This window comes from Sarcophilus harrisii, chromosome 1, assembly GCF_902635505.1.
Source record: "Sarcophilus harrisii chromosome 1, mSarHar1.11, whole genome shotgun sequence".
Classification (NCBI taxonomy): Eukaryota; Metazoa; Chordata; class Mammalia; order Dasyuromorphia; family Dasyuridae; genus Sarcophilus; species Sarcophilus harrisii.
Window position 1 is genome coordinate 38,550,146 of NC_045426.1, and position 25,108 is coordinate 38,575,253.

At 33.3% G+C, this 25,108-nt stretch overlaps 1 protein-coding gene across 6 annotated transcripts in view; it reads left to right on the top strand.

The window, feature by feature from the left end:
• CHL1 (cell adhesion molecule L1 like) overlaps positions 1-25,108 on the top strand; it is a 267,221-nt gene that overhangs the window by 159,617 nt on the left and 82,496 nt on the right. For all 6 annotated transcript variants that reach the window (XM_031954105.1, XM_031954085.1, XM_031954075.1 and 3 more), the window contains one exon: positions 6,782-6,972. In XM_031954105.1, the coding sequence (XP_031809965.1) occupies positions 6,782-6,972 (191 nt within the window). The remainder of the gene's footprint in view (positions 1-6,781; positions 6,973-25,108) is intronic.

The following is a 25,108-nucleotide window of genomic DNA, read 5'->3' on the forward strand; positions in this document are numbered from 1 at the left end:
GTGATGTTGAGCAAGTTGCTTCAACTTATTGGAACTTAAGTTCCTCATCTATAAAGTTAGAATGAATTATATGACTTCTAAAGTGCTATCCATTTGTAGCATTCTGAAACTTCATAAATCATAGTGGATTTGTTTGTTTAATCATAATGCACATACATAAACATACAATTGTTTTCAGAATATTCATTCAACTGATCACTGAATTAAATCCATTTTAAAATATGTAGTAGAAAACAGGGTTCTAAATCATTAACAGTTGTACAATTCTCTTTTCTCTGGTCTAGGCAAATCTTTAATTTGATCACTTGAAGAGAAGATTCTAACCTATATTGAGACAGGAAGTTCCTTTCTTGACAGTCTACACCAGTGAAATCACAGATTCAATACTTATTTCTCTCCTTTTTTAGTGCAGCAAATGGATGGAATCTAAGATAATTTAGTGTTGGATGTTTTCCAGAGATAAGTGCATGTATTATCTCCTTTCAATCTTATCTTTTTGCATGGGTTAGATAATCCTCATTTTGTTCAACTATTGTCCAACAAATTGGAAAGGATGAAATAAAAAAAAATCAATGAAAAGCTTTGACAAAATTACCTCAGCAACCCATAGTTCATACCTTGTTATTAGTGACATCTTTGTAAGTGTAGGCATAGAAAAAACAAGACAAACATTATGTATATGATTCAGGTTCAATATATGAGAGAAATCAAAGTGTTACAGATTTGTGGAAAGTCTAATACACATATATGCACAATGCTTTCTTCAAGAACAGAGTTTGAAGGTGTTAATTATTCCAAGCAAAACATAACATCATAAAACATAAAGTTGTCTATCCCTTAACAGATTGGATGAAGATAAATTATTTGAGGCAGATGTTTACTTCAAGATAAGTAGGCTAAATGAGGTCAGATCATTTTCTGGATAAAAGAAATATTAAAAGAATGATTTATACACATTTGTTCAAAGATAAAGGTGCAAATAAAGTGCTGTGTACAGAGTATCTAAATAATCTATCAGAGTATCTAACAGAGAGTATCTAAATAATCTATCAATAATGAAAACTGGTAAATTGATAAATGTTATGGGCCAAAACTTGAAACAAGGTGCTAAGTAAGTGGAATTGAGGAGACAGTAGTTAAATCTAGTTTAGCATTGATTTAATCCTACAACAAATAATGGTTTCCTAGTGATATAATGATTGGTGAATACTCAGAGTGGAACATATAAGGAGGAGCTGTCAGGGCCAGAAGGGACAAGAATGCTAGAAGCTTTCTGAGGCTAAGACAGATTCACTCCATTATCCCCCTTTGTTGTGGCTGGAGGCTCAAACACAAACCTTTGGATTTGGAGACATTTGGAGGCAGATAGAGGCAGAAGCTGACAGAGGTAAAGAAGACAATAAAGGACTTGGACTTTAACTCCTGGCTGCATTTGGAGTGATTACATTGAACTGAAACGAAGGCTGCTCCCAGAAGCTCCCCAAGAAACCTGCTCCCAGAGAACATTATATTTTAGAGAAGAATATTACAGATAAAAGTATAAACATAAACTTTTCTTTATCAATTTAATTAATATAAAACAGTTACCACAGCAAATATGTGAATTAGTTTAGTTTTTTTCTTTAAACTCTCATAGTAAAAATACAACTCTCATAAAAATATAACTGCCTAGGAGATGTAGATAATGTAAAATGCATTTAACTACATATTGTAAAATTCATCTAAAGTCATAGGATAAAATGTAAGCTTAAAAAAAATCTTTTTGGGGCAGCAAGGTAGTACATTAGGTAGAGCACTAATTTTGGAGAATCTGAATTCAAATGTTTCCTCAGACACTTCCTAACTGTGTGACCCGCAAGTTACTTAACTCCAATAACCTTTTTTAAAAAGTCTGTTTAGAGAAATCTCCAACATATACATGAATATTCTACAAGATTCTCTATGAACTGTGACAATTTATAGAAATACATTCACCAGTCCCTAAATTATTGACATCAAATGAGATAGTACAGTTGGAGACACAGTCACCTCAGTGTGTCTCACTTTAAGGATGAGTATCAACTTTTCAGTTATAATGCCAGAGAAACTGAGGCAAGATAGAGATTAGAGAGTTTTTAATATTTTATTTGAGAGGGAGAGATTGGGGCCAAAACAGGATTCATGTTGACCCCAGCAGACTGAATGGGCCTTGAATCTCAAAGTATTCAGTATTGAATGAAGAATTCCAAGGATTCTTTTAGGCTCCAGCTATCAGGGAAACAAAAGCAAAGGAAGAGGGTTAGACCACTGGTGAGAGGAAATTTCCAGGAACAGCCATAAATTAGGTTCTGAGAGGAAGGATCATAAATCCCTACATGTTGGGAGTGAAGTAGGTAGTCAAGCTAGAGAAAGAAAGTCTGGAAGGAGAGATAAAGGGTTCTAGCTAGGAATCTGAGATGAGCCATCTGCTCTTATGGGATGCTAATGGTCAGGGCTTCCAGCCCTAATTTATATCAGTTTTAATCGCAGGAAGGGGGAGGTTACAACCAGGGGGACTGAGGCAGAATAATTTAGGGAAATTGTGGCATAACACAGGTTTATTGTGAGAATCAAATCTAATAGTATTTCTAAAGCAATTAGTGTATTACCTGGCAAAGATGATGTGCATAATACTTTATTTCTCCTTTCTTCCTCCCTTCCTTCCTCCTTTTGTTTGATCATTTGTTCATTTGTTCCTCCCTCCCTCCCTCCCTTCCTTCCTGCCTGCCTTTCTTCCTTCCTCCCTCCCTTCTTTTCTTCCTTCTTCTCTCTCTCCCTCCTTCCTCCTATCTTCCCTCTCTCCCTCCCTCCCTTCCTCCCTTCCTTCCATGATGAATATATTGTTCTTCGTAGGAAAATGATGAGCAAAGCAAGGGGAGGTAAAGGGTAAGAGTTGAGCCATGAGTAACGTTGGCATAAGGAGTACTATCCTGGTGAAATTACGGATTTACCAAAATTTCTCAGGCATTCATTGTTTCAAAGTACTCATTTATATTTTAAATTGCTTTGTGAAAAAAATTAGTTGGCAAAAATGATGAATTAGGATGCTATGACATGCTGAATTAGTGTCAAGAATGCTTTAGTTAACAAAAGACTTCTTCACCAAAACCAATGAATTCAAGATCAGTGGCTTCATATTTCTTCTCTGATAAAATATTTTCTCATATTTTTTTTAGCTCTTAAAACCTTATGCAAACTGACCATAACTTTTGGACATACTCTCTCTCTCTCATGCTCTGTGTGACAGTCAAAGTAACCTTTTTTTTTTTTTTAAACCTCACGCACAATATTCTATCTCCCTTCTTTGTACCTTCACTCTGGTTAACCATATACATTACCTTAAAAAAACTTCCTCTTTACCTCTGCTTCATTATATCTCTTCCCGAACACTGCCACTTCTGCATGAGGCTGTTCCTAATCCATTGAATTGCTAGTACCATCCCTCCCATTCTTTGTATTTTTCAACTTGCATATGTTTTATTGATTAGTTTTATACCCTATGTATACATGTCTCCATCAGAATTTCAGCTGCTTGGGGGAGTAGAATATTGTCCCTAAAGTCCAGAGGACCTCAGTACTCATCTGAACTCACACACTTAACACTTTCTAGCTGTGTGACCCTAAGCAAGTCTTAACTTAATTGTTTAATTTATTAACTTAATCCCAATTCCATGCCAAAAAATAAAAAAAACAATTTTAGCTCCTTACAAGTAGAGACTCTTTTAAACTTTGTATACATTGCTAACACAGCTCCTGGAAATTGCTAGTTGCTTAGCAGATAATTGATTGATTACTGGAAGTCTACTTTAAAATGATTTTTTTAAATCTAATTTACACATATTTCTTCAGAAATGCATATACTGAATAAATTCATACACTGAGATATCTAAATCACAAGATGATAATATTTGAGACCTAGAAGGGACATTAAAGATCATTTCATGTAACTTTCTCATTTTACAGATGATCAGACTCATGACTACCTATCCATCTAAGAGAGACACATCCTTAATGAAAATTGATCATTTGACAGCATGTTAAACATTCTCTGGGAGACATTATACCTCGATTATGTTTTCAACACCCCTTAAATCATATTTTGATAACTCAATGGGACATTAAATTTAACTCAGCAGTATTTAATGTTTAATCTTAATAGAAAATGAGCAAAATTAAAACTTTAGCATTTTTACTGGTAATAATCCAATCACTATTGTTTTATTTCTTCATGACCTTTACTTTCCATGAGGGTCCATTCATCTGTTCATCAGTGCTCTGGTTTAGGAACTAAGATAAATAAAGTTAAAAAAAAAAAAAAGAAAGAAATATAATATTGTATCTCTTACTTCCATAAGCCTCCAGTTTAGTTGCATACCCAAGGGATTCTTAAAATTTTTCCACTTGTGACCCCTTTTTACTCAAGAAATTTTTATATGATCCTGAGTATATATAGGTATGTAAAATAGGAATATAAATAAAACACTGACTGATAATGAATCAAAATTTCACAATCTCTTCATTCAGTTACCTGACTACATAATGGGGTCACAACCAACACTTTAAAAAAGCTTTGGTATAGACAACAACTGTATTAAACTATTTGGGATCATTCCAAGACCACATGTTGTTCATAAAATGAGTGAGTCTAACAGTGATTCCCTAGGATATGCAGTGATGGCCTTTGAAGGATTCACGTATCTGCAGGAGTAAAGTAAGAATATTTTAGGCTGCAGGAAAAGGTGGATCAAAGACAAAGAGGTAGAAATGAGCATTAAAGATGTACAAGCTAATTGGCAACAAAAGCTCATTTTAAAGAGACTGGGAACAAATTCAGCTTTTTTTTCTCTTATGAATAAAGAGCTGCTAAAGGGAGTTCTGAAATGAAGATATCACATATATACACACATAAACACACATATAGGTATATGTGCACATATTGTGAATATATATATATATATATGCACATGTATGCATATCTATGTGCATGCATATATAGATAGATAGATACACAGATACGCAAAATTCATAAATATATCTGCATATCTCTCCATCAGTTCTCAATAATGTGGCTCACAGAGACAATATTAACAAGTCTATAAAACCAGGTAGGAGAACCAGCATGGAGCAATGGATGAGAGGAGATTGTAGCCATGAGAGAGGGATGCCAAAATCAACAGTTGATTGACCAGTTTGTTCCAGATGGGCATGAAGGTCTAGTGCCAAAGAATAAGAAGCTAAGAAACAGCCATGAAAAGAAATCAGACAAAACAGAAGCAGATGGATGGACAGTTTCCAATAGATCTAGAATAAGGGAATTGAAATCAGTGAAGTTTACAATGCTTCAGTTCTAAGGAAGACAAGAAAAAGATCAAGCTCTAGGTCCATTCAGGAACATAATGAGGAAGAAGATGATAGCTTTGTCACTGTTCCTAGTTTTTAAAGCTTTGGATATGGCCACAGTGAACAAAGAATACTCTTTATCAGACTAAGAGTACATGGTGAGAGCAAGACCAGCTACTAAATAGATTTGTCATTGAGTATCTGTGATATATAAGTGTGCATAGAGATAGAAATGTATATTACACATACTATATATATATATATATATATATATATGTGTGTGTGTGTGTGTAATGTGTATATATATATATATATATTCATATATGTGTATATATACACACACATGGGTATATATGCTATATGAATACATATATACACACACATATACATATAAGGTATGTGTGTATATATGTTTGTGTGTTTGTAATGAGTAGTCCATGTTGTAATAGATAGAGAGTCAGGAAGACCTGAGTTCAATGCTGCTTCTATACATATTGGCTGCATAATGTGGGGCAAAATATGCATCATGTTTTATACAACTCTTTAATTGCAAAGCAGTTCTCAATCACATTGGTGAATGAAGTTTCCTCATCCCAGATTTCCCTCCCTGTACAGATGAAATACAGACATAGCACAGTGCTGTGACTGACTTCTGTCCTTGCTCCAGGGGACTGTTGGCCAGGTCAGGTCACATAAATTGCTTGTGACTATTAGACCCAATCTGGTTCTTGTACAGTCGAGATATAAGGACCATACAAGTTGTAGTCCATAGGTTATAACTTGAACTGACTTTATCAATTGTTCAATATCAAATCTATCTAGTGACTGGTCTTGTTTTCACCATATATTCTTTCTTGTGAATAGCATTGTTCACTGTGACTGAATCTACTGTCTTGTGCCCTAGCCCTTATGATTGAGTTCTTATTATATTCCATTCTTACACCTTTGCCTTGGTACTTCCATCAGGACAGGGGTCACACTTTGCTTTTAATAATCACCTCTCAAAAAACAAACAAAACTGAATCATAGTGCACATGATGCAAGCTCTTATTTCTCTATGTAAATGTGATGTTATATATATGTATCTATTTAAAGGATATGTAATTTATATCTACTCAATATCTATATATTTCTATTTCAGTTTCTATCTATAAATCAGTCTTTATATCCATATAAATCTCATACTCCTATAAATTTCAGCAAGTCTTTTTCTCTTCACTCGTGACTCACCCTGTTTCATAATATCTCTCAAAGGCCCCCTATATACACTTTACATGTATGGAGATTTCATTTATATTTTTTTCACAGGATGTATTTGTCATTTTAAATAAAATTCTCTGTCACTGAATGCTGTGTTTTTAAAATTCAAGCATAATTTTCTTATTTCTCATTTTTAAAATTTCACATTAATTCTATCTTTCAGGTTTCACTGGACTAAGAATGAAGAACACTTTAGTCTCCTCTCTGATCCACGGATCATTTCATCTAATAATACAGGCACATTCAAAATCTTAAATGAGGGACACATCACTCACTTTCAAGGAAAATACCGGTGCTTCGCATCTAATGAATTAGGAACTGCCATGTCAGAAGAAATCGATTTCATAGTTCCAAGTAAGTTTCTCAAAGTAAAACATGTTTGTTTGATTTTTTTCCAGTTATTTTTTGTTTTTATTTTTGTGGTAGAGGTTGGTTATTTTTAATAAGCACTCATTATGTCATGAGTATTTATAATTATCTCTCATAAACATGTCATCAAATTGGCCATTTGTGATGATGAGAAGTGTAGAAAGAAATGAAGTTTAAAATTGTCCTGTGACTAAAGGTAGAAATTTCCCTGTACAAAATAGGGCTTAGAATTCCTTGTGAAGATGATGTGGTTTGTATAGGCAGTGAGGCAGCACAATCAGTAGCACTGTAGGCATGGAGTCAGGAAGATTTTAATTTATGTCTGGCCTTAAATACGCACTAGCTGTGTGACCCTAGGCAAGTCACTTAACATATGTTCTCTTCATTTCCCTCTTCATAAATAACAGAATATGGCTCACAGGATTGTTGTGAGGATAAAATAGAATAAAATTTATAAAAGTAAAAATTCTTAGCACAATCCTTGACATGTAGTAGTTGCTACATACATACATATATACACATATATACATACAAACACATATTTCCATGTGTTCTCCTTCCTCCATAACTAGGGCTATTAATCTCTTGCAGTAATCCCATAACTAGATAATTAAGAAATCTCTCATCAAGCATTGATTTAGTGTTTTATATGTTCCAGGAACATGGGATGTAAGGGTACAAAGGCAAGAAAAAAAAAAAAACTTTCCCTGCTCATAAAGAATATTTTCTATTAGTGATGAGACCAAAGTTTAGAGCTGTGACTATAGAGAGAAGAAGAAAGGTTGGGGAGGAGGGCGAGGAGGAGTGAATTTTATAGGAAAGAAATAATTGTCAAGATCTGGATGAAGGAATTGTAATTAAGATCTTTGAAATATATTCATATCTAAGAAGCAAGAATTAAGAGCCCAGAATTCGTAGAAATCATTTAAGACACAATGCACTTTTTTTCAGTTAAGAGATAGTGGTTGAACCTTAATTATATAAGACAAATTAATTGTAAAATTGCGTTCTCTCCAAGGATAAAGATAATGAATTAAACTGACTTCTTATGAATCACTTCCAGTCTCCCACGATATGTTTTCTCCTACAAAGCATTAGTAGATGTGTGTGGGAGTGTCTTTGTATGGGCACCAAACACTTTATGCCATATTGAAGGAGAGAGATTAAAAAACTGTAGTGTATACACAAGAGAAAAATCAGGGTCAGGTGGGGACTGAGTAGCATGTGATTCAAAGTGCTTAGGCAGTAGAAAAGATTTAGGGAGAATATGATAGTAATAGCTTGTGTTTATGTAGCACTTTATGGCTTATAAAATCCTTTTGTTGCTTAGTCATGCTGAACTCTCCACGATCACATTTTTCTTTTCTTTTCTTTTTCTTCTTTTTCCCCTTCTTATTTGATGAGACAATTGGGGCTCAATGGTTTGCTCAGGGTCACATAGCTAATAAACTTGAGGATGGAATTTAACTCAAATTTTCCTGATTCTAGTTTAGGTGCTCTATCCACTGCACTACCAAGCTGCCCCCATTTTGAAGTTTTTTTTTTTTTTGCAAAGATACTGCAGTGGTTTGTCATTTCTTCCTCCAGATTATTTTCAGATGCAGAACTGAGGCAAACAAAATTAAGTGACTTTTCCAGGATCACACAGCTAATAAGTTTCTGAGACTGGATTTGAACTCATGAAGATGAATCTCCCTCATCCTAATTCCAGTGCTCCATCTGCTGTGCCTCTATACATATATTGCCTTACTTGATATTTATTACAACCCTGTGAGGTGGAATCTTATTGAAATTTTGTAGATAAAGAAACCAAAATTCACAGATTAAACACATGTCCAATTAATAAATAATTTTGGCTGCATAAGTTCATCATTTTACCCAAAATACTTCTTTGAATATCTTGAAATATTTGAAATTTATCACAGGAAATAATAATAATAATAATAATAACATATTATATTAATTATATTAACGTGGTACCTTATAGTTTCAACATTTTTTTCCGTCTCAATAATTCTGAGATAAGTAATATAATTATGAATATCATTTTATTGATTAGAAACATAGTATTTACTCAATTTTTTTTTAAACTTACTATTATCAGTATCCTCTTCTATTATGATGATTTAATCATTTTCCCATCCTATCACCATCATTATAGAAGCATAATGAAGTGACATGGAACTGAGACATTTTATGTATTTCTGTATTTTATGAGTTGTAATAGTTAAGAATGACTCCTCAAATGTTCTATTTCTGATAAGCCTTTCAAGTACTTTGCTAGGCTGATACCCAAAAGAATTATTAGAACACATAATATAAAAGATATTCACAAAAAGACATATAAAGGTCAAAGGACTAAGTTCAATCACCTAATGAAAATGATTTTAAAGCATCTATAGGAAACCTTATAATATAAAGAATACTAAAGTCTCCTAGCATGGCACATAGAATCCTTGTGGAGGATTTATAGGAGAACACGAGCAAGAGTTTCACTACAGATGGATCATTTGTGATAGGAACAGAGGAAGAAGGAGGAAAGACTTAAATTGATAAGATTATAGATTCATTGAGGTCATGAAATATTGCAATAACACAGTGATATATTTAATGTCTGAATAAACAGACAAAGAAACCCAACAAAACGAAAAGCAATGAGAAATACTGCTTCAACTCTTACCTTCAAACTATATTCTTTCTCTCAGGAGGAAAAGAAATTAAAAAGGAAGCATAACTCTAATGTGAGTGCTACCTCTGAAGACAGATGTAAACTTATTATCATAGTGATGGGGGGTATAATAGCATACGGTTCTTATTGCCTGTTATATGCAAATGAGCCAAAGAAAATCCATTTGCTTAGCTGATACGTGCAACTTTGAGATTTGAGTGTTTAATTAAGGCAAGGGTGGTTGCTTTCATTTATCAGAGGCTGTGAATGGCCACAGTGAAATGTGCTGAGTGGGCTGTCCTTCCTTAGCATGAAGTCATTGAGAGCTCTTGGGCTGGAAGAAAGAACGGCCTTATTTTTCTTTTGTCCTAAGCAGATTGATGGAGTAGCATGCAGGAAATAGGAATAAATTAAACCTATTTACAAGGGAACATTGGATCCAGGACTGTTACAGCCTGTAAGCCCAATAACACATATTCACTATTATGAGGGGCGGGCTATTAGCAATTTGCCAAGCTTATTCAAGTGGAGTCTCTGATACTCAAAAGCACACCAGGCCAGCTCAGTAACAGAACAAGAAGTCAAAATATATAATATTCTTCTGCAAAAAGGTTAACCAAATGATGTAAATACTAGGAAAATCCATCATCAGTGGACAGTGGTTGCTACTAACTATACATCAAAAATAGACTCTTGATAAGTCAGTTCAATTCACATTTTTATTAGTCACCGATTCTATGCCCAGTTACTCTGATAAAGCCTTGTTGCTATTTAGTCATTCAGTCATGTCTCATTCTTACACCATGGACCACAGCTCATCAATACCATCCATGGAAGTTTTGCTTTCAAAGATACTGGAGTGATTTGCCATTTCCTTCTCCATGTCATTAAAGCAAACAGAAATTAAGTGACTTATGATCATACTGCTTGTAGAAGCCAGAGCTGAATTCAGGCTTTCTGAAATACAAGTCTAACACTGAGCAACTTAGCTGCCTCGTAGCAAACAGATGAAGTAACTTGTCCAGGATCACTCAACTAGTATATATCTGAAGTCATATTTGAATACAGGTCTAACTGAGTCTAAGACCAGCACTCTACCTTAAGTAGCTGCTTAAGCTGTCTCTTTGGTAGAGCCTAGGGTAAGGGCTGTGTGGAATTAACTGAGTAAAGATGCTCTCTCATGGGTATATAGCCTTAAATTTTTAAAGTATACTTTTAATTGTGACATGAGAGTTTATAATAACAAAGAGAGTGATAGCTAAAAATTTGCAAGTGGTGTCCCCTTTTATTTCCCACCATTTCTTAATCAGCATTTAAGTAATTCTTTTAAAGGTGATGATCTCTTTGAATTCTATATCTGTTTGTATATCAGTTCTCTAGGGAAACTTAAATTAAGAGTTTATTATTACTGACTTGTATTCTTTTATTTCTGCTTTAGATTACAGTAATTAAAATGTAAGCCTGAAATCCCCGAAACGATAGGAAAAAAGGCCAGCTTGGGGAGGGGACTTCTGTATTTATACTATTGAATCTTGTGTTTCAGAGTTATGCTTTGCACTTCTTTACTGACAAACACTTTGTCAGACAGGAGATGTCCTTTCTCATAAGATGGCAATAAACCTCTTTTTGCCTTTCCTTACTCTGAGGGACTCTGATTGATTTGTGGATGAAATTGTCCCACACAGGAAAAATAAATGGAAATAATCCCTGACCTCAAGGAGTTTACATTCTACTAGATAATGATAAATATATGGGTTAGGGTCAGATTATTGAGTGAATTTGGAAACCAATTAAAATATTACAGATATAAATTTGGAAGGAATCTTAGAGGTTGTCAAACCCTTTTAGTTCATTGATGGGGAATTGGGGATCAAAGTGATTAATTAATTTGCATAATATCCCATATGAACTTAGCAGATTCCAATCCTAGCCTTCTGATTTCAAAATTCAACATGTTCTACATTTTATGAAATAATCCCTGCAAGACCTACCAAGCCTAATATTGCTTAAGTTCAATTTTCAGATGAGATAAGAATTATTCAGAGATGTTAGAATTAATTTGAAATGCAAAATAAAAAGATTGAAGTTGTAGCTATGAGTAGTAATATGACCAGAAATTAGTATCAGGATGAGTACACTTATTGTGACTCAAGAATATTGGATTGATTGGACTGGAGATGGGAGAACCATTTAGAGGATTGTTGTCATAGTCCTGACACAATGATGAAGATGTGAAGTAGTGTGCTGGCAGTGAGGATGGATATGAAGAATCAGCTGATATGTCCCACCTCAGATACTTATTATATGGATAAGGAACTTCATCTGTCTCTAACTCAGTTTTCTTATAGAAAATGGGGTTAATCATTAAACCTACCTTGGGGAGTGGTTATGAGGAATAACTGAGATAACATTTATATGCTTTTTTTATTTTGTAAATTTTATGGCACTTTGCAAATGCTATTATTATTGTGTCACAGTTTTCTTTTATTGTTCTGCCTCAGTTTCCCTAAATTGTTCTGCCTCAATCTCCCTGGTTGTAACCCCCGTTTCCTGTTCATTAGGCCCAAGATAATTAGGGCTGTGGAGATCTGGCCACTCTGATATTCCAAAAAGAGTCATAAAACTCCAGATGTTCTATCTCACATACTTAATTGGCATCCTCTATATCTCTCCAGACTTCCTGTCTCTAGCTGAATATCTCCTGCACTCCTAGTTTTTTTTTTTCTTTTTCTTTTCTATTTTTTTTTTATTTAATAGCCTTTTATTTACACGTTATATGCATGGGTAACTTTACAGTATTAACAATTGCCAAACCTCTTGTTCCAATTTTTCACCTCTTACCCCCCACCCCCTCCCCCAGATGGCAGGATGACCAGTAGATGTTAAATATATTAAAATATAAATTAGATACACAATAAGTATAAATGACCAAAATGTTATTTTGCTGTACAAAAAGAATCAGACTGTGAAATATTGTACAATTAGCTTGTGAAGGAAATCAAAAATGCAGGTGGGCATAAATATAGGGATTGGGAATTCAATGTAATGGTTTTTAGTCATCTCCCAGAGTTCTTTCTCTGGGCGTAGCTGGTTCAGTTCATTACTGCTCCATTGGAAATGATTTGGTTGATCTCGTTGCTGAGGATGGTCAGGTCCATCAGAACTGGTCATCATATAGTATTGTTGTTGAAGTATATAATGATCTCCTGGTCCTGCTCATTTCACTCAGCATCAGTTCATGTAAGTCTCTCCAGGCCTTTCTGAAATCATCCTGTTGGTCATGCACTCCCAGTTTTTCAAAATTTATGGTCTTCACCCCCAAAAACCTGTCAGCATCGGATTTATGGTCCTGGAATTCCTGAAAATTCCTTTCTCACCAGTGTTTGGACTTCACCCCTTGCCTTTGTTTCCCCTGATCATTAGAGCAATATAAAAATCATTGGAATCTCATATTCAATGCTGAATTCTTTGAGACAAAAGTCCAATCCAGTCTTGGAAGCAAAATGATTTCTGCTCTGTCTCCAGACTCTCTCTCCCTCTCAGAATCTCAAATAAAATATTAAAAACTCTCTAATCTCTATCTTGCCTCAATTTCTCCAGTATTATATTATCATCATCATCACCATTATCATTATCATTTCTATTATTATTAGTAAATGATATTTCTAAAGCCTTTTCAGGGAAGTTCTAGTAGCTCACTTTTTTCCTTTCAGGCAAAATCCAGATTCAAAGTCCTCCATGATCTGGCACTAAGCTTCTTTCCTAGACTAGCCTTAAGTTCCTCTTCTTTTACTCTTGTCATTAAGCCCCATGATCTTCTTACTCCACCTCATACATGATTTTCCATCTCTGTTGTTGATTCTTTTTCATCATCTGTCCCCCATGTCTGGCATTTACTTCCTTCTCAGTTCTACTTCTTAATATCCCTTGACCTTTAAAAGTCACTCTTCACTTCCACATCTCAGCATCCCTGGTTTACTTTAAAACTTAGCTCAGAGAAGACTTTTCAATGTAAATGTCTTTCCTAATCTTATTAACTGCTAGTGCTTCCCTTGGCATATTCTACTGAAACAAAGTATCCTTAATGTCTATACATTTTCTATTTATGCATATGTGTTCTTGTTGTATCCCACTTACATTTATAGAGGACAGAGACTGTTTTGCATTTGTCTTTGTATTCTCTGAGCAAACAGCCACTAGCAAAATGCCTTAAGTAGATGCTTAATAAATGCCTGTTGATTCACTGTTTCACTTACAGATGTGTGAAAGATCACCAGAGGATAATACAAAGAATTAGTCACTTACTAAATTTACAGAAACAATTGCTTCTTTAACTAGGAAATTCTAGGCAATCTTACAAAGCAGAAATAGCCATATGGGAAGTCACTTGATTTATTTCTCTGCTTCTTTTCTTGTCTGTTCTGGATATAGTACTAACAAAGAAGAAAACAAATACTGCCATTACTTAGAAAAGACAGATAAAATTTCCTACCAGGGAGGGAAAAGACCATCAAACAAAAACAAACAAACAAAACAAAACAAAAAAAGAAACTTCAGAAAATAATATACACTATGAGGAATCAAGGAACATAAATGGACTTCAGAGAAATATATCTGCTAAATGAAAGATAAAGAAAAGGAGGCTAACAAAAGTAAAACAAGTCTGCGTGATGGAAAATATTTCTGGTCTTGGAGTCAGATCAGAATTCAGGTCCAGCTTCTGAAATTTACAAGTTTATAACTATAGTAAAGTTATTCATACTATGAGGTCATTTATTTATTTGTTTCATCATTAAGTAGATCTAACTCTACTCCTATTAGCTGCTTCACTGTTTTTGCTTTCAGGAAAGTGCTCTCCAAATTGTAAAGTATTATAAAATGTACGAATGTTATTTCCCAGGCATGATAGTTAATTGTTAAAACTTTATTTCTATTATAAAATATTACCATCAAATAAATAATGAAAAGCAACAAACATTTTATAAGGGTTTATTATAAATATAAGCAAACATCAAAGTAGACCTTTTTCCTCAAGGAGAATGCATTTGAATGGAATTTGAAATTAGATTCTGAAGGTTATTTTTAGCTAAAAATCATGAGCAAATGAGTTGCTATTATCTATATGATTATTTGTTGGTTCTACTATAATTTCATAGAAATTTTTATTTTTCTTAGCCCCAGAATTAGAGATGGGAAAATGTAGCATATCTTTGTTGGAAGCCGCAATCTCTAAATTGATTGGCAAAGTCCAACACTGACATCAAATGTGTGCAGCACTCATGCAGAAACATTTCCTTCTGTGATTCTCATTAGTGGACTACTATTTCCTATATTATTTATAATCGGCTTGATTACAGCACTAAACATTATCTAAAAAATCTGGTGACAAGGGGGATTTGGGCAAGTTAACTAGAAATGATTCCACATGCATATTCTGTTCTAATAAAACTAATCTCTCACTGAGAAAATGATGGATGCATTCCAAAAGTTTGAAGTGTTCCAAATCGCAGTAGAGAATTACCTTGCTAAAGTACAATGGGGCTCCAATACCATATACAGGAATTTATTGAACACCATTGTCTCTATAGGAGAGAATCCAAAGGTCTAAGCCACAATAGTGTTTATTAACTTGGGCTCAGAAAAGCTCAGTTTGCCTAGGAGTCAGTAGAGGGTTAAAATAGCTAGAATTGCCCTAAATGCCTATGTACATGGTTCCAAGTCAGGGAAATAGAGGAATCAAACAATCCATAGGATTGATAAAGAAGACATAAGTAAATTAACAAAATTCACTGACATTTAACATTTACCTTTCATTATTAGCTTCACATAATGCAATCGATAATTAACATTTTACTAAAAAAAACTTTCTCAAATACTAAATGTCAAATGTAGCAACATATAAAAGTCAATAAGTCAGACACATGTCTGAAGACTTTGTTGACCTAAAGAAATGTATATGATCATGATATAGTATAAAAATAAAGCCTGAAGGAGCCTGAGAGAAGTGGGAGCATCATTTCCATCAGTTTCTCACTCAAACTACCCCATGATTTCTGTCTTCCTTTAATGCAGACCCTATTCCTCCTGCTCAGCTCCCTGGACCCCCTAGCAGAGGCTGGACTCCTGTAATGGGAAAAGAATGGCTATCGCTTATTATCCAGGGTTCAACACTGCCACTATTGAACAATATTCTGTATTCGTTGAACTAATAATACTAAATCTTAGTATAAAGATGATACACCCAATGTTTATTTCTGTTTCATCAAATGTATTTTATTCCTTGTGTAGTCAGTCACCAATCAGTTCTTTTCAAGTGACTCTATTTTTTAATCTTGCTTGATTTTGAGGAGGGAAATTCTATAAGAGATGGCAGTATACATGGGCTCTAATCACATCTCTTTAGCTCTCTCCTATCTTCTCATGATGAGTACAAGGTAGCTGCTGCCACACATGCTCACTTACCCTATCTTCTCATTCAAATTGTGGACCAATCAAAACACTTATATAAGAGAGATAGAAAAGAAAATGTATGCAAGAGGTATCTGAATGAGAAGGATATTCTTTATTGTCGCCAGGAGTTACAAAGTGTGCTGTAGTCTTGAGTTCAGATTAGAATAATAATATGGCAGTTGTCAAAATGCATTCCCATTTTCTCTTTGTATAGAAGAATCTGTCCTCTGATATGTGTCATGTATGATTTTTAGATTTTGTTCTTTTTCCCAATGGTAATTGGTAAATTAGGATTATCTCCTCTTTCCATTTTCAGATTTATTCTTTGGATTTTTGGATATTGTTGTTGGTTAAAGAGGTAAATAATAAGGGAGAAAGGGAAATGAGAAGAGACTCTGATTCATCTTGTTCTCATAGAGTTAGGCATCTGCATTTCATGACCTTTTCTATTTTTCTGAGAAACTCTTTCCTATATATAATACAAAAAGCATGCAATGGAGAAAGAAAATGGCAAAGTCTGCTGACAGGCTGACTTCTTAAACTCATTTAACTCTCATCCCATCAGTGCCAGTGTTTGTTTTACAAGTGAGGAAACAAGTATGGTTATATAGGTAGGTATTAAGTGGCAGAATGAAAATTGCAACTCAGATCTTTTGTTTTCAAATTTAATCTTATTTCTATTTCATTGTTTTCTCTTTAAAAGCTAACATTTATATAACACTAAGTTTTTCAAAGAACTTTAAAAGATTGCCATTTTCACTACAACACTAAGCAGTAGTTGCTATTTTTATCCCTATTTTATTGATGAAAAATTTGAGGCTGATAGAGATCACTGACTTGCTCAAGTGCCATACAACTAAATGTTTGAGGCACATTTTGAATTTAAGTTTTCTAACTAAAAATCCAGTATTCTTTCCACTGGGCCACATATCTATCATTAATTTCCTTCATCATGGGCTATATAGCTAATATGTTTTTGAGGAAGATTCAATTTCTCTGAGCATAACCTTTTATAAAACTCCAATGGCATAATCAGGAAATCAGGGTTACCTTTGTGCTATATAGAACAATCAATTTTGAGGCTGAGTTTTTGTTGAGGATATTAGATATGTACAAAAAATATATATTCACACATAAAAATACAAGGCACATAGGTAGGTATTAAGATACACACATATACTTATGTGTCACATAGGTCACATATGTGTCATGTGTATGTGTTTGTATTATGCACAAAAATGCATTCATATGAAATCTATGAGTTCATTCTTCTTGTGGGCTACTTTCTTAGATTAGAGTAAAGCTAGACTACCAATGAAGAGTAGAATTTATTCTGCAAGTTATAGTCTTTGAGAATTTCCTGGAGCTCTGAGAGGTTAAAATGGCTTAAATGGCTTTTTGCCATGAATTTAAATAATATTTTGAATTTTTACTCAAATAAATCTGCAGACAGCATTTGATATTATCTTCAGAAACCAAAGATAATTGGAACAAATGGTCATTTTTAACTCAAAATTTTTTTTGGTTTGAAGTTAAAAATTGTACCACAAGTTTTAGAAAAGTATTAAACACCGTTTTTTCCTCTTTTTTTTCTTTATTTTTTTTTTCCATTTTGTTTACAGTAGGGGAAAAAAATGAAGCTTTCACAAGTGATTTTTTCCCCCGCAACTAATACACATGTATTGTAAGGATTATCTAAACACTTAATTTCAAATTTTAACTTAAAAATGACTTTTTTTTAATTCTGGAAATTTCATCTTTAAATGTTGAGAAAACTTTCCAGGGTTTCATGCTTTTCATAGAATAAACATCTCAACAAACAGATATCCACATCCACCCCTAAGACTCTTGAGGCCCAGGCCATACAATGGATCAAATTTCAAAATAAATACCATGTGACTTCTCGACAAACTAACCATTTCTCTGTTCAGACCGATAATTGAGGCTTGTTTCTTTTTCATCATCAGATATGGACAAATCTGAGGTATTTGATTCATTGAGATTTTAGTGAGAGAAGCATAATAATGATCCTTACATTTTTCTCTTCATTTTAATTAACCTTTGTGTTTTGTTAGTGTTCATGTTAATTAATTAGATTTTAAATCAATTCAGCATTGATTAACGATCTAATTTATGCATAGAAGTATGGTAGTAGCTAGGAATAAAAGGAATAATAAAGACAATTTTTGACTTGTAAGTACTCATAACTCTGTGAGGATAGAAAAGATATACTTAATGCATATTTAAACAAAATAATTCAATAGTTTAAATGGTGTCACTAAAACATGAAAACCTCTGAGTACAGGCATAACAAAACTGATATTAACTAAATTCAAAGATTTCCTCAAGAGCTGGAGTTAACTTCTCCCACCTGCTTTTTGCTGAATTTTTATTCAGGAAATTGATATGTATGGGCTGGTCTTTTTTTCATAAGTGCAAATTAAACTATTAATTGAGATACTGCACCTCTTGTCTGTTAATGCAAAACATTTTGTTAATCAGTGTCTCATTATTCTTGTTGTTTTAGTTGCTTTGTTTTAAAGATCATACCATGCTAGATTGTAATTGGAATAAAGTTTTGAGATCAACTAATGTAATTTTTGTGCAGTCATTTCAGTCATATATGTCTCTTCATGACTAAATTTGGAGTTTTTTTTTGGCAGAGGAAAAAAAAGTGCTTTTCCATTTACTTCTCCAGCTCATTTTATAGATGTGGAAACTGAGGCCAACAAGATTCAAGTTACTTGCTCAAGATCATAGCTGACAAGTATCAATCCAATGCTCTATCAGCTGAGCCATCTGGCCATTCTCTAATGTAAAAGCTCAACTTTTCACAGTAAAAGTTTCAAGGCCCATTCAAATTTTGCTGTGGACTATGAGATACTATTATAGCATATTTTTTTGTGTGATATTATTTCAAATATGCAACTCAGTTGAGTAGGTTAAGATTTTTAAATACTTGAATGTATTCCTAAAAGAAAGCCCTAATCATTTAATCATCTGATTAAAGTAATTTGGGAAAGTTTTGTAAAATAGAATTTTTCAACAATGTCATGGCTGACTTTTAAATTTATACTTAGACAATGTCTTAAATGTAAAATTTATTAAAATTGAAATGTCCTGTATTGTCATAATCTTCCTGAATCATAAGATTTTTCCAGTACTCAAAGGAGGCTCAGTGATCAAAGATTTAAGCAACTAATTAACTAGCTTCATAGAACAATAGACCTACCTTGTAAGTTCTGATAAAGTTTGATATAAGGCAATACTAAGCCTGATTATTACAAAATGCATGTCAATATTTCATGGAAGTGAACGCTTCAATTTTCTATGTCTTCTTGTTTGGGGACCTCTTGGGCAAAATGACTCAATGAACTTATTGGTTCCAATGCTCCAAATCTTAGGGAATATAATACTTACTTACATCTTATATAGTAGGTTGTAGTAGAAATATGTTCAAATTTTAAAACTGTAATAAGGAATTTTGAATCATGATAAAATGATGCTACTTGATACATTGAACTTTAGTATTTTATAATATTTTGTATTTTGTATTTGAATTTAAATATTTTGTAATATTGTTTATACTGTCAGATCAAAAAGAAATAAATATAGTATTGTAGTTATTACTGAGATTTAGTGAAATAATACTTTTAACTGAAATATGGTTCTAGATTGGCTTATGGTATGCTAAAATAAACAAGATAGGTAAATAGTTGGTGGGGCATATTATATATTAAGAAAGGATTTTAATGTGAGAAAACCAATTAAAGTATGTTTTAAAGCATTTAGTTTTGGTTCAATGAAGGAAGAAAAAAGTGATTTTGTAATTATAGTACTGGCAGCCTGACTGGGCCAAAAGAGGAAATGGATGAAAAATTTGGGAAACAGATCACAAAGAAATGTGACATGATGACAGAAATGCTAAGGGGTTTTAATTATCAGGATATCTTTTAGAGTTCTCTGTCAAATTATAGCAGGTTATAACTTATTAAATTTATCCTTCAAAATATAGAAGGAGAATTAAATTCTGAAACTAACATGTAAGTACTGGTTTCTGATTTTTAAATTATTGCAGATGGTGGGGAAATGATCTGTCTTTTCTACAGTTTCCTTAAAAAAGGAAAAGAAATCTGAGTAGAGTCTGACATGAGTTTATTAGTTCTGAAACACATTAAAGTCATAAATGGAGGGAAAAGATTATGATTAATTGACATAAACACATCACCAAACACATCTTGAGTGCATAATGCTCAATAAGAAGAGTCACAGAAAATGGTTTTATGTTTTCAGGAGAAAAAGAATTGGGGAGAATTATGTAAAGAATGAGGCTGATCATATAACAACAGATGCCATTGGCAATCTGATCAAGAAAACCCACTTTTTTCTTGTTGTTTTACTCTTCATGACCTAATTTGTCATAAATCTTAATGAAAGTGGCAACAACAGTTGTTAAGCTAGATATTTAGAAGATCTCAGCATGGGGACTGAGAGTAAGGCTCAGCTCAAACTAATAAAAAGTAAATAACTCAAGAAGAGAATGCAAAGAGATTACTAGGATTATTTAGAGGGAGCAGTAGGTAATATTACATTTGATATTAATAATATTAAGGTTAATTTCGCTGTCAAGTTCAAGCAAGTTTCAAAAAGTTTATGTGAAGGACAGATTCTCATAAGATAAAACTAGGAATATTTACTTAAAAAGATGTTCTTAACTTACAAAGATGACACCACTCCAATAAAAGACTAAAATAGGAGTTATAGGAAGGAACTAAGGTAGCTTTATAGGGAATTCACTTATTAATTTAAACTTTAAATATAAATATTCATAAGAGAGCAGGAAAGCATTTTATCATCCAGCAAAAATGGCATCAGGAGTGCTAAATTTCAAAATGAACTAATTCTGTCAAGACAATCCAAAAACTAAAAACAAACAAAAAAATTATTTTGGTGGGACTTTCAATACTGTTGTTGTTTTTTTATTTTATTAAATATTTCCCAATTATATGTAAAAATATTTTAAGAATAATTCTCTTTTTAAAAAATGAGTTGCAAGGGAGCAGCCAGATGGCACAGTGGATAGAGCACCAACCCTGAAGTCAGGAGGACCTGATTTCAAATGTGGACTCAGACACTTAACACTTCCTAGCTGTGTGACCCTGGGCAAGTCACTTAACCCTAATTGCCTCAGCCAAAAAAAAAAAAAATGTTGCAAATTCTCTCTTGCACTCTTGCTTTATCCCCTCCATGAGAAGAAAAGTAATTTGATATTATTTATTATATTATACATGTGAAGTCACGAAAGATTTTTCCATGGAATCCAGGTTGCAAAAGAAAACAGAAACAAAAAAAACTTAAAAAAAAAAAAAAGAAAAAGAAAGAAAGTTAAGGAAAGAATGCATCCAGAAAAAACAACAACAACAACAACAACAAAAAATAAAACTAAGGAGACTGCATGTAAATAAACACATGCTAACATTCTGGTTTCTTATCTTCCATAGTTTTTCTTTTTTGTTCTGATTTTTTTCTCCCAACAAGATTCACAAAGCAATGTGTGTTAAAAATAAATAAATTAATTAATAATAATTTTAAAAAGAAATAAGGGCAGCTAGATGGCGCAGTGGATAGAGCATCAGGCCTGAAGTCAGGAGGAACTTAGTTCAAATGTGATCTCAGACACTTAACATTTCCTAGCTGTGTGACACTGGGCAAGTCACTTAATCCCCATTGGTCCTTAATCCCCATTGCCTCAGCAAAAATAAATAAGTAAAAAATAAAAATAAATTTCTATCAGAGCAAAAGGGAAAAACATGGGAGAGATAAAAAAAACCAGAAACAAGAAGTGAACATAGCATGTGTTGATTTACATTTAATCTCCTTAGTTCTTTTTCTGGATGCAGATGGCATTTTTTATCCAAAGTCTATTGGTATTGCCTTGGGTCACTGAGTCACTGAGAAGAATCAAACCTCTCATAGTTGATCTTTGCACATTCTTGCTGTAATTATGTACAATGTTTTCCTGGCTCTGCTTGTTTCACTCAGCATCAGATCATGTAAATCTTTCCCGGGCTTTCTATAATCAGTTTGGTCATTATTTTTTATAGAACAATAATATTCCATTACCTTTATATACCACAACTAGTTCAGCCATTTCTCAATTGATGGGTATCTGCTCGTTTTCCAATTCTTTGTAAAAAAAAAAGCTGCTACAAACATTTTTGCACATGTGGGTCCTTTTCCCTTTTTTATGATTACCTTGGGATGTAGACCCATTGGCACTGCTGAGTCAAAGGGGAAACACAGTTTTGGGTATGGTTCCAGGTTGCTCTCCAGAACAGTTGGATCATTTCACAACTCCACCAATAGTGCATTAGTGTCCCAGTTTTCCCTCATCCCCTCCAGCATTTATCATTATCCTTTCCTGTCATTTTAGCCAATCTGAGTGGTGTGATGTGATACCTCAGAGTTGTTTTAATTTGCATTTCTCTAATCAATAGTAGTTTAGAGCATTTTTCATATAACTATAAATGGCTTTAATTTCATCATCTGAAAATTGTCTACTCACATCCTTTGACCATTTATCAATTGGGAATGTCATTCATTCTTATAAATTTGACACAGTTTTTTATATATTTTAGAAATGAGACCTTTATAAAAAATACTGGCTCTAAAGATTTTTTCCCTGCTTTGTATTTCCCTTTTAATCTTGTTTCTGTTGGTTTTATTTGTGCAAAAACTTTTTAATTTGATGTAATACAAGTTGTCCATTTTGCCTTTCATAATGTTCTCTAATTCTTTGGTCATAAATTCCTCCCTTTACCAGATATCTGATAGGTAAATTATCCCTTGTTCACTTAATTTGTTTATATTATCATTCTTTATGCACAAATCACGTACCCAGCTTGACCTTATTTTGGTATGAGGTGTAAGATGTAGCCAAGTTTCTCATATATTATTTTCTGTTTTTCCCAGCAATTTTTATCAAATAGTGAGTTCTTATTCTAGAAACTGGAGTTTAGGAGTTTATCAAAAAATAGATTGATAATAGGCTTTGCTTATTGTGTTATGGGGACTTAGCAGTACCTAAAACTCTTTTATAAAGCTGCATTATTAAAGCTATTTGGTACTTGCTAAGAACTAGAGTGATGGATCAGTGGAATAATTAAACTTGGATACAAAAAAAATAATTTCACATATCATTTATGGGGAGTCATTCCTAGAGAACAGAGCTTTGTTGTACTGTAAACCCAACATAAATAAGTGATATATTGTAACTATCAAAAACTTATGCAATTTTAGGTTATATTTCTTCCCTCATCAGTCCTTACTGAGTATTTTATTCATTTCTTTTTGCAATATTTTATAAAGACACAAATAAGCTAAAAAATATTCAGAGATATGTTTTATAAGAACTGGTTGTGGAAAAGGAAGGTGGTTAGCAAAGAATAAGTACTGAGAAGATTGAACTATTTTCAGGTATTTGAAAAACTGTTATATAAAGGAGAGATTCAATTTTTTTTTCCCCCCTGAATGAGCTCAGAAGGCAAAAGTAGGAATAATGGTTAGAACTTCAACATTCTTTTAGAGGACAATAAAACAAAACAAAACAAAAGAAATTCCAAAAACAAGACAAAACAAACCAACCAAAAAAATAAGGAAGGAGGAGTTGAATTTGCTTAATAATCAGAGCTGCCTCAAAATGAAATGGGCTACATTGAAAAATTAAGTTTCCTTTCCCTGGAATTCTTCAAGTCGAGGAGAAATATATATATTTTAATGTGTTATATGGGATATTCTTTCTGTTATTAGTTGAACTAGATGGCCACTGAGTTCTTTTTGAACTCTAAATTTCTGTCATTTTGTGATCTGGCCAATGTGATGGCTTATTTTTCTTTGTTAAAAAGAAAAATTCTTTTGACAATGGTAGGTGGGGTGAGATGAATTGAGGTTTGGGAAATAATGTTTTTTTTTTTAAAGAAATATATAAAATTCTTAAAGCATTAATAAAATATTTTTTCTGTTTAAATAATTTATTAAAATGAAAATTAATTAAAATTATTTTTAAAATATTAAAAATATATTCCTATATTCTTTAGAAAAAAAAAGAACAACTTTTTTCTAAAATGTTGAGTGTTATTAGATAAAAAAGATGTGAATTTAAGTTGATGGGGAGGAATTTCCTTGATTGACTGTCATGTAACAGTGTATACAAGGCCAAGCAAAGCTTGTTGCCTGAACTTGAAAAGGCCTTGCACTGTACACATGGCATACACCCTGCAAAGAAGAGCCTGAAAGAGTCCTTGAATTGAGACAAAAACATGATTCATTGCACCCAGCTGGTACACTGATTAGAGAAATGTCAGCAAATTCCCTCAACCTCTAAAGAAGAAGGGGAAAAGAATGAAAAAATAGTCAAAGGGAGGTATCAAGCTTCTTAAGAAGAAATGTCCTAATAAATGTATAGGCTCTTAAGACTAATAAGAATAATGGCAGTCTGTTGTGAACTTTGGCCTTTTTGCTCAGAAGATAGAAATGTAGTTATCCCCTAGAAAGATTCCATCAGGCAAGGGAATATATTGGATGAACTTTCACATGCCTTGCTGACCCTAAGAGTTGGAATAGGATTCCATAATCAAATCTTAATGATTGCTTTCATGTAATATTTATATGTTGGCATTTGGCCTGGGATTCATCTTACTGGTTCTGGTGTCAAGCTGCTTATTTATTGTTCATGGTGGTAACTGGATGGCTAGCACAGCAGTTTAAACCCATTTAGCTATGTTAGAGCTTGCCTTTCTGGTAAGGATTCAGTGAATATACAACATACTGCAAATGCTTTTAGTTCAGAAAGCATTTCCATTTCACATGTTCATTTCCCTTTGGAAAAACCCTGGGATTTGCAGGTCAGTGTTTACCTTTTCTTTTTTTCATTCATTTAAGGGATTTGGGAGCCTTTGTAATATACATCCGCCATCCTCAACAATTCCTTTCTTAATTTAACCA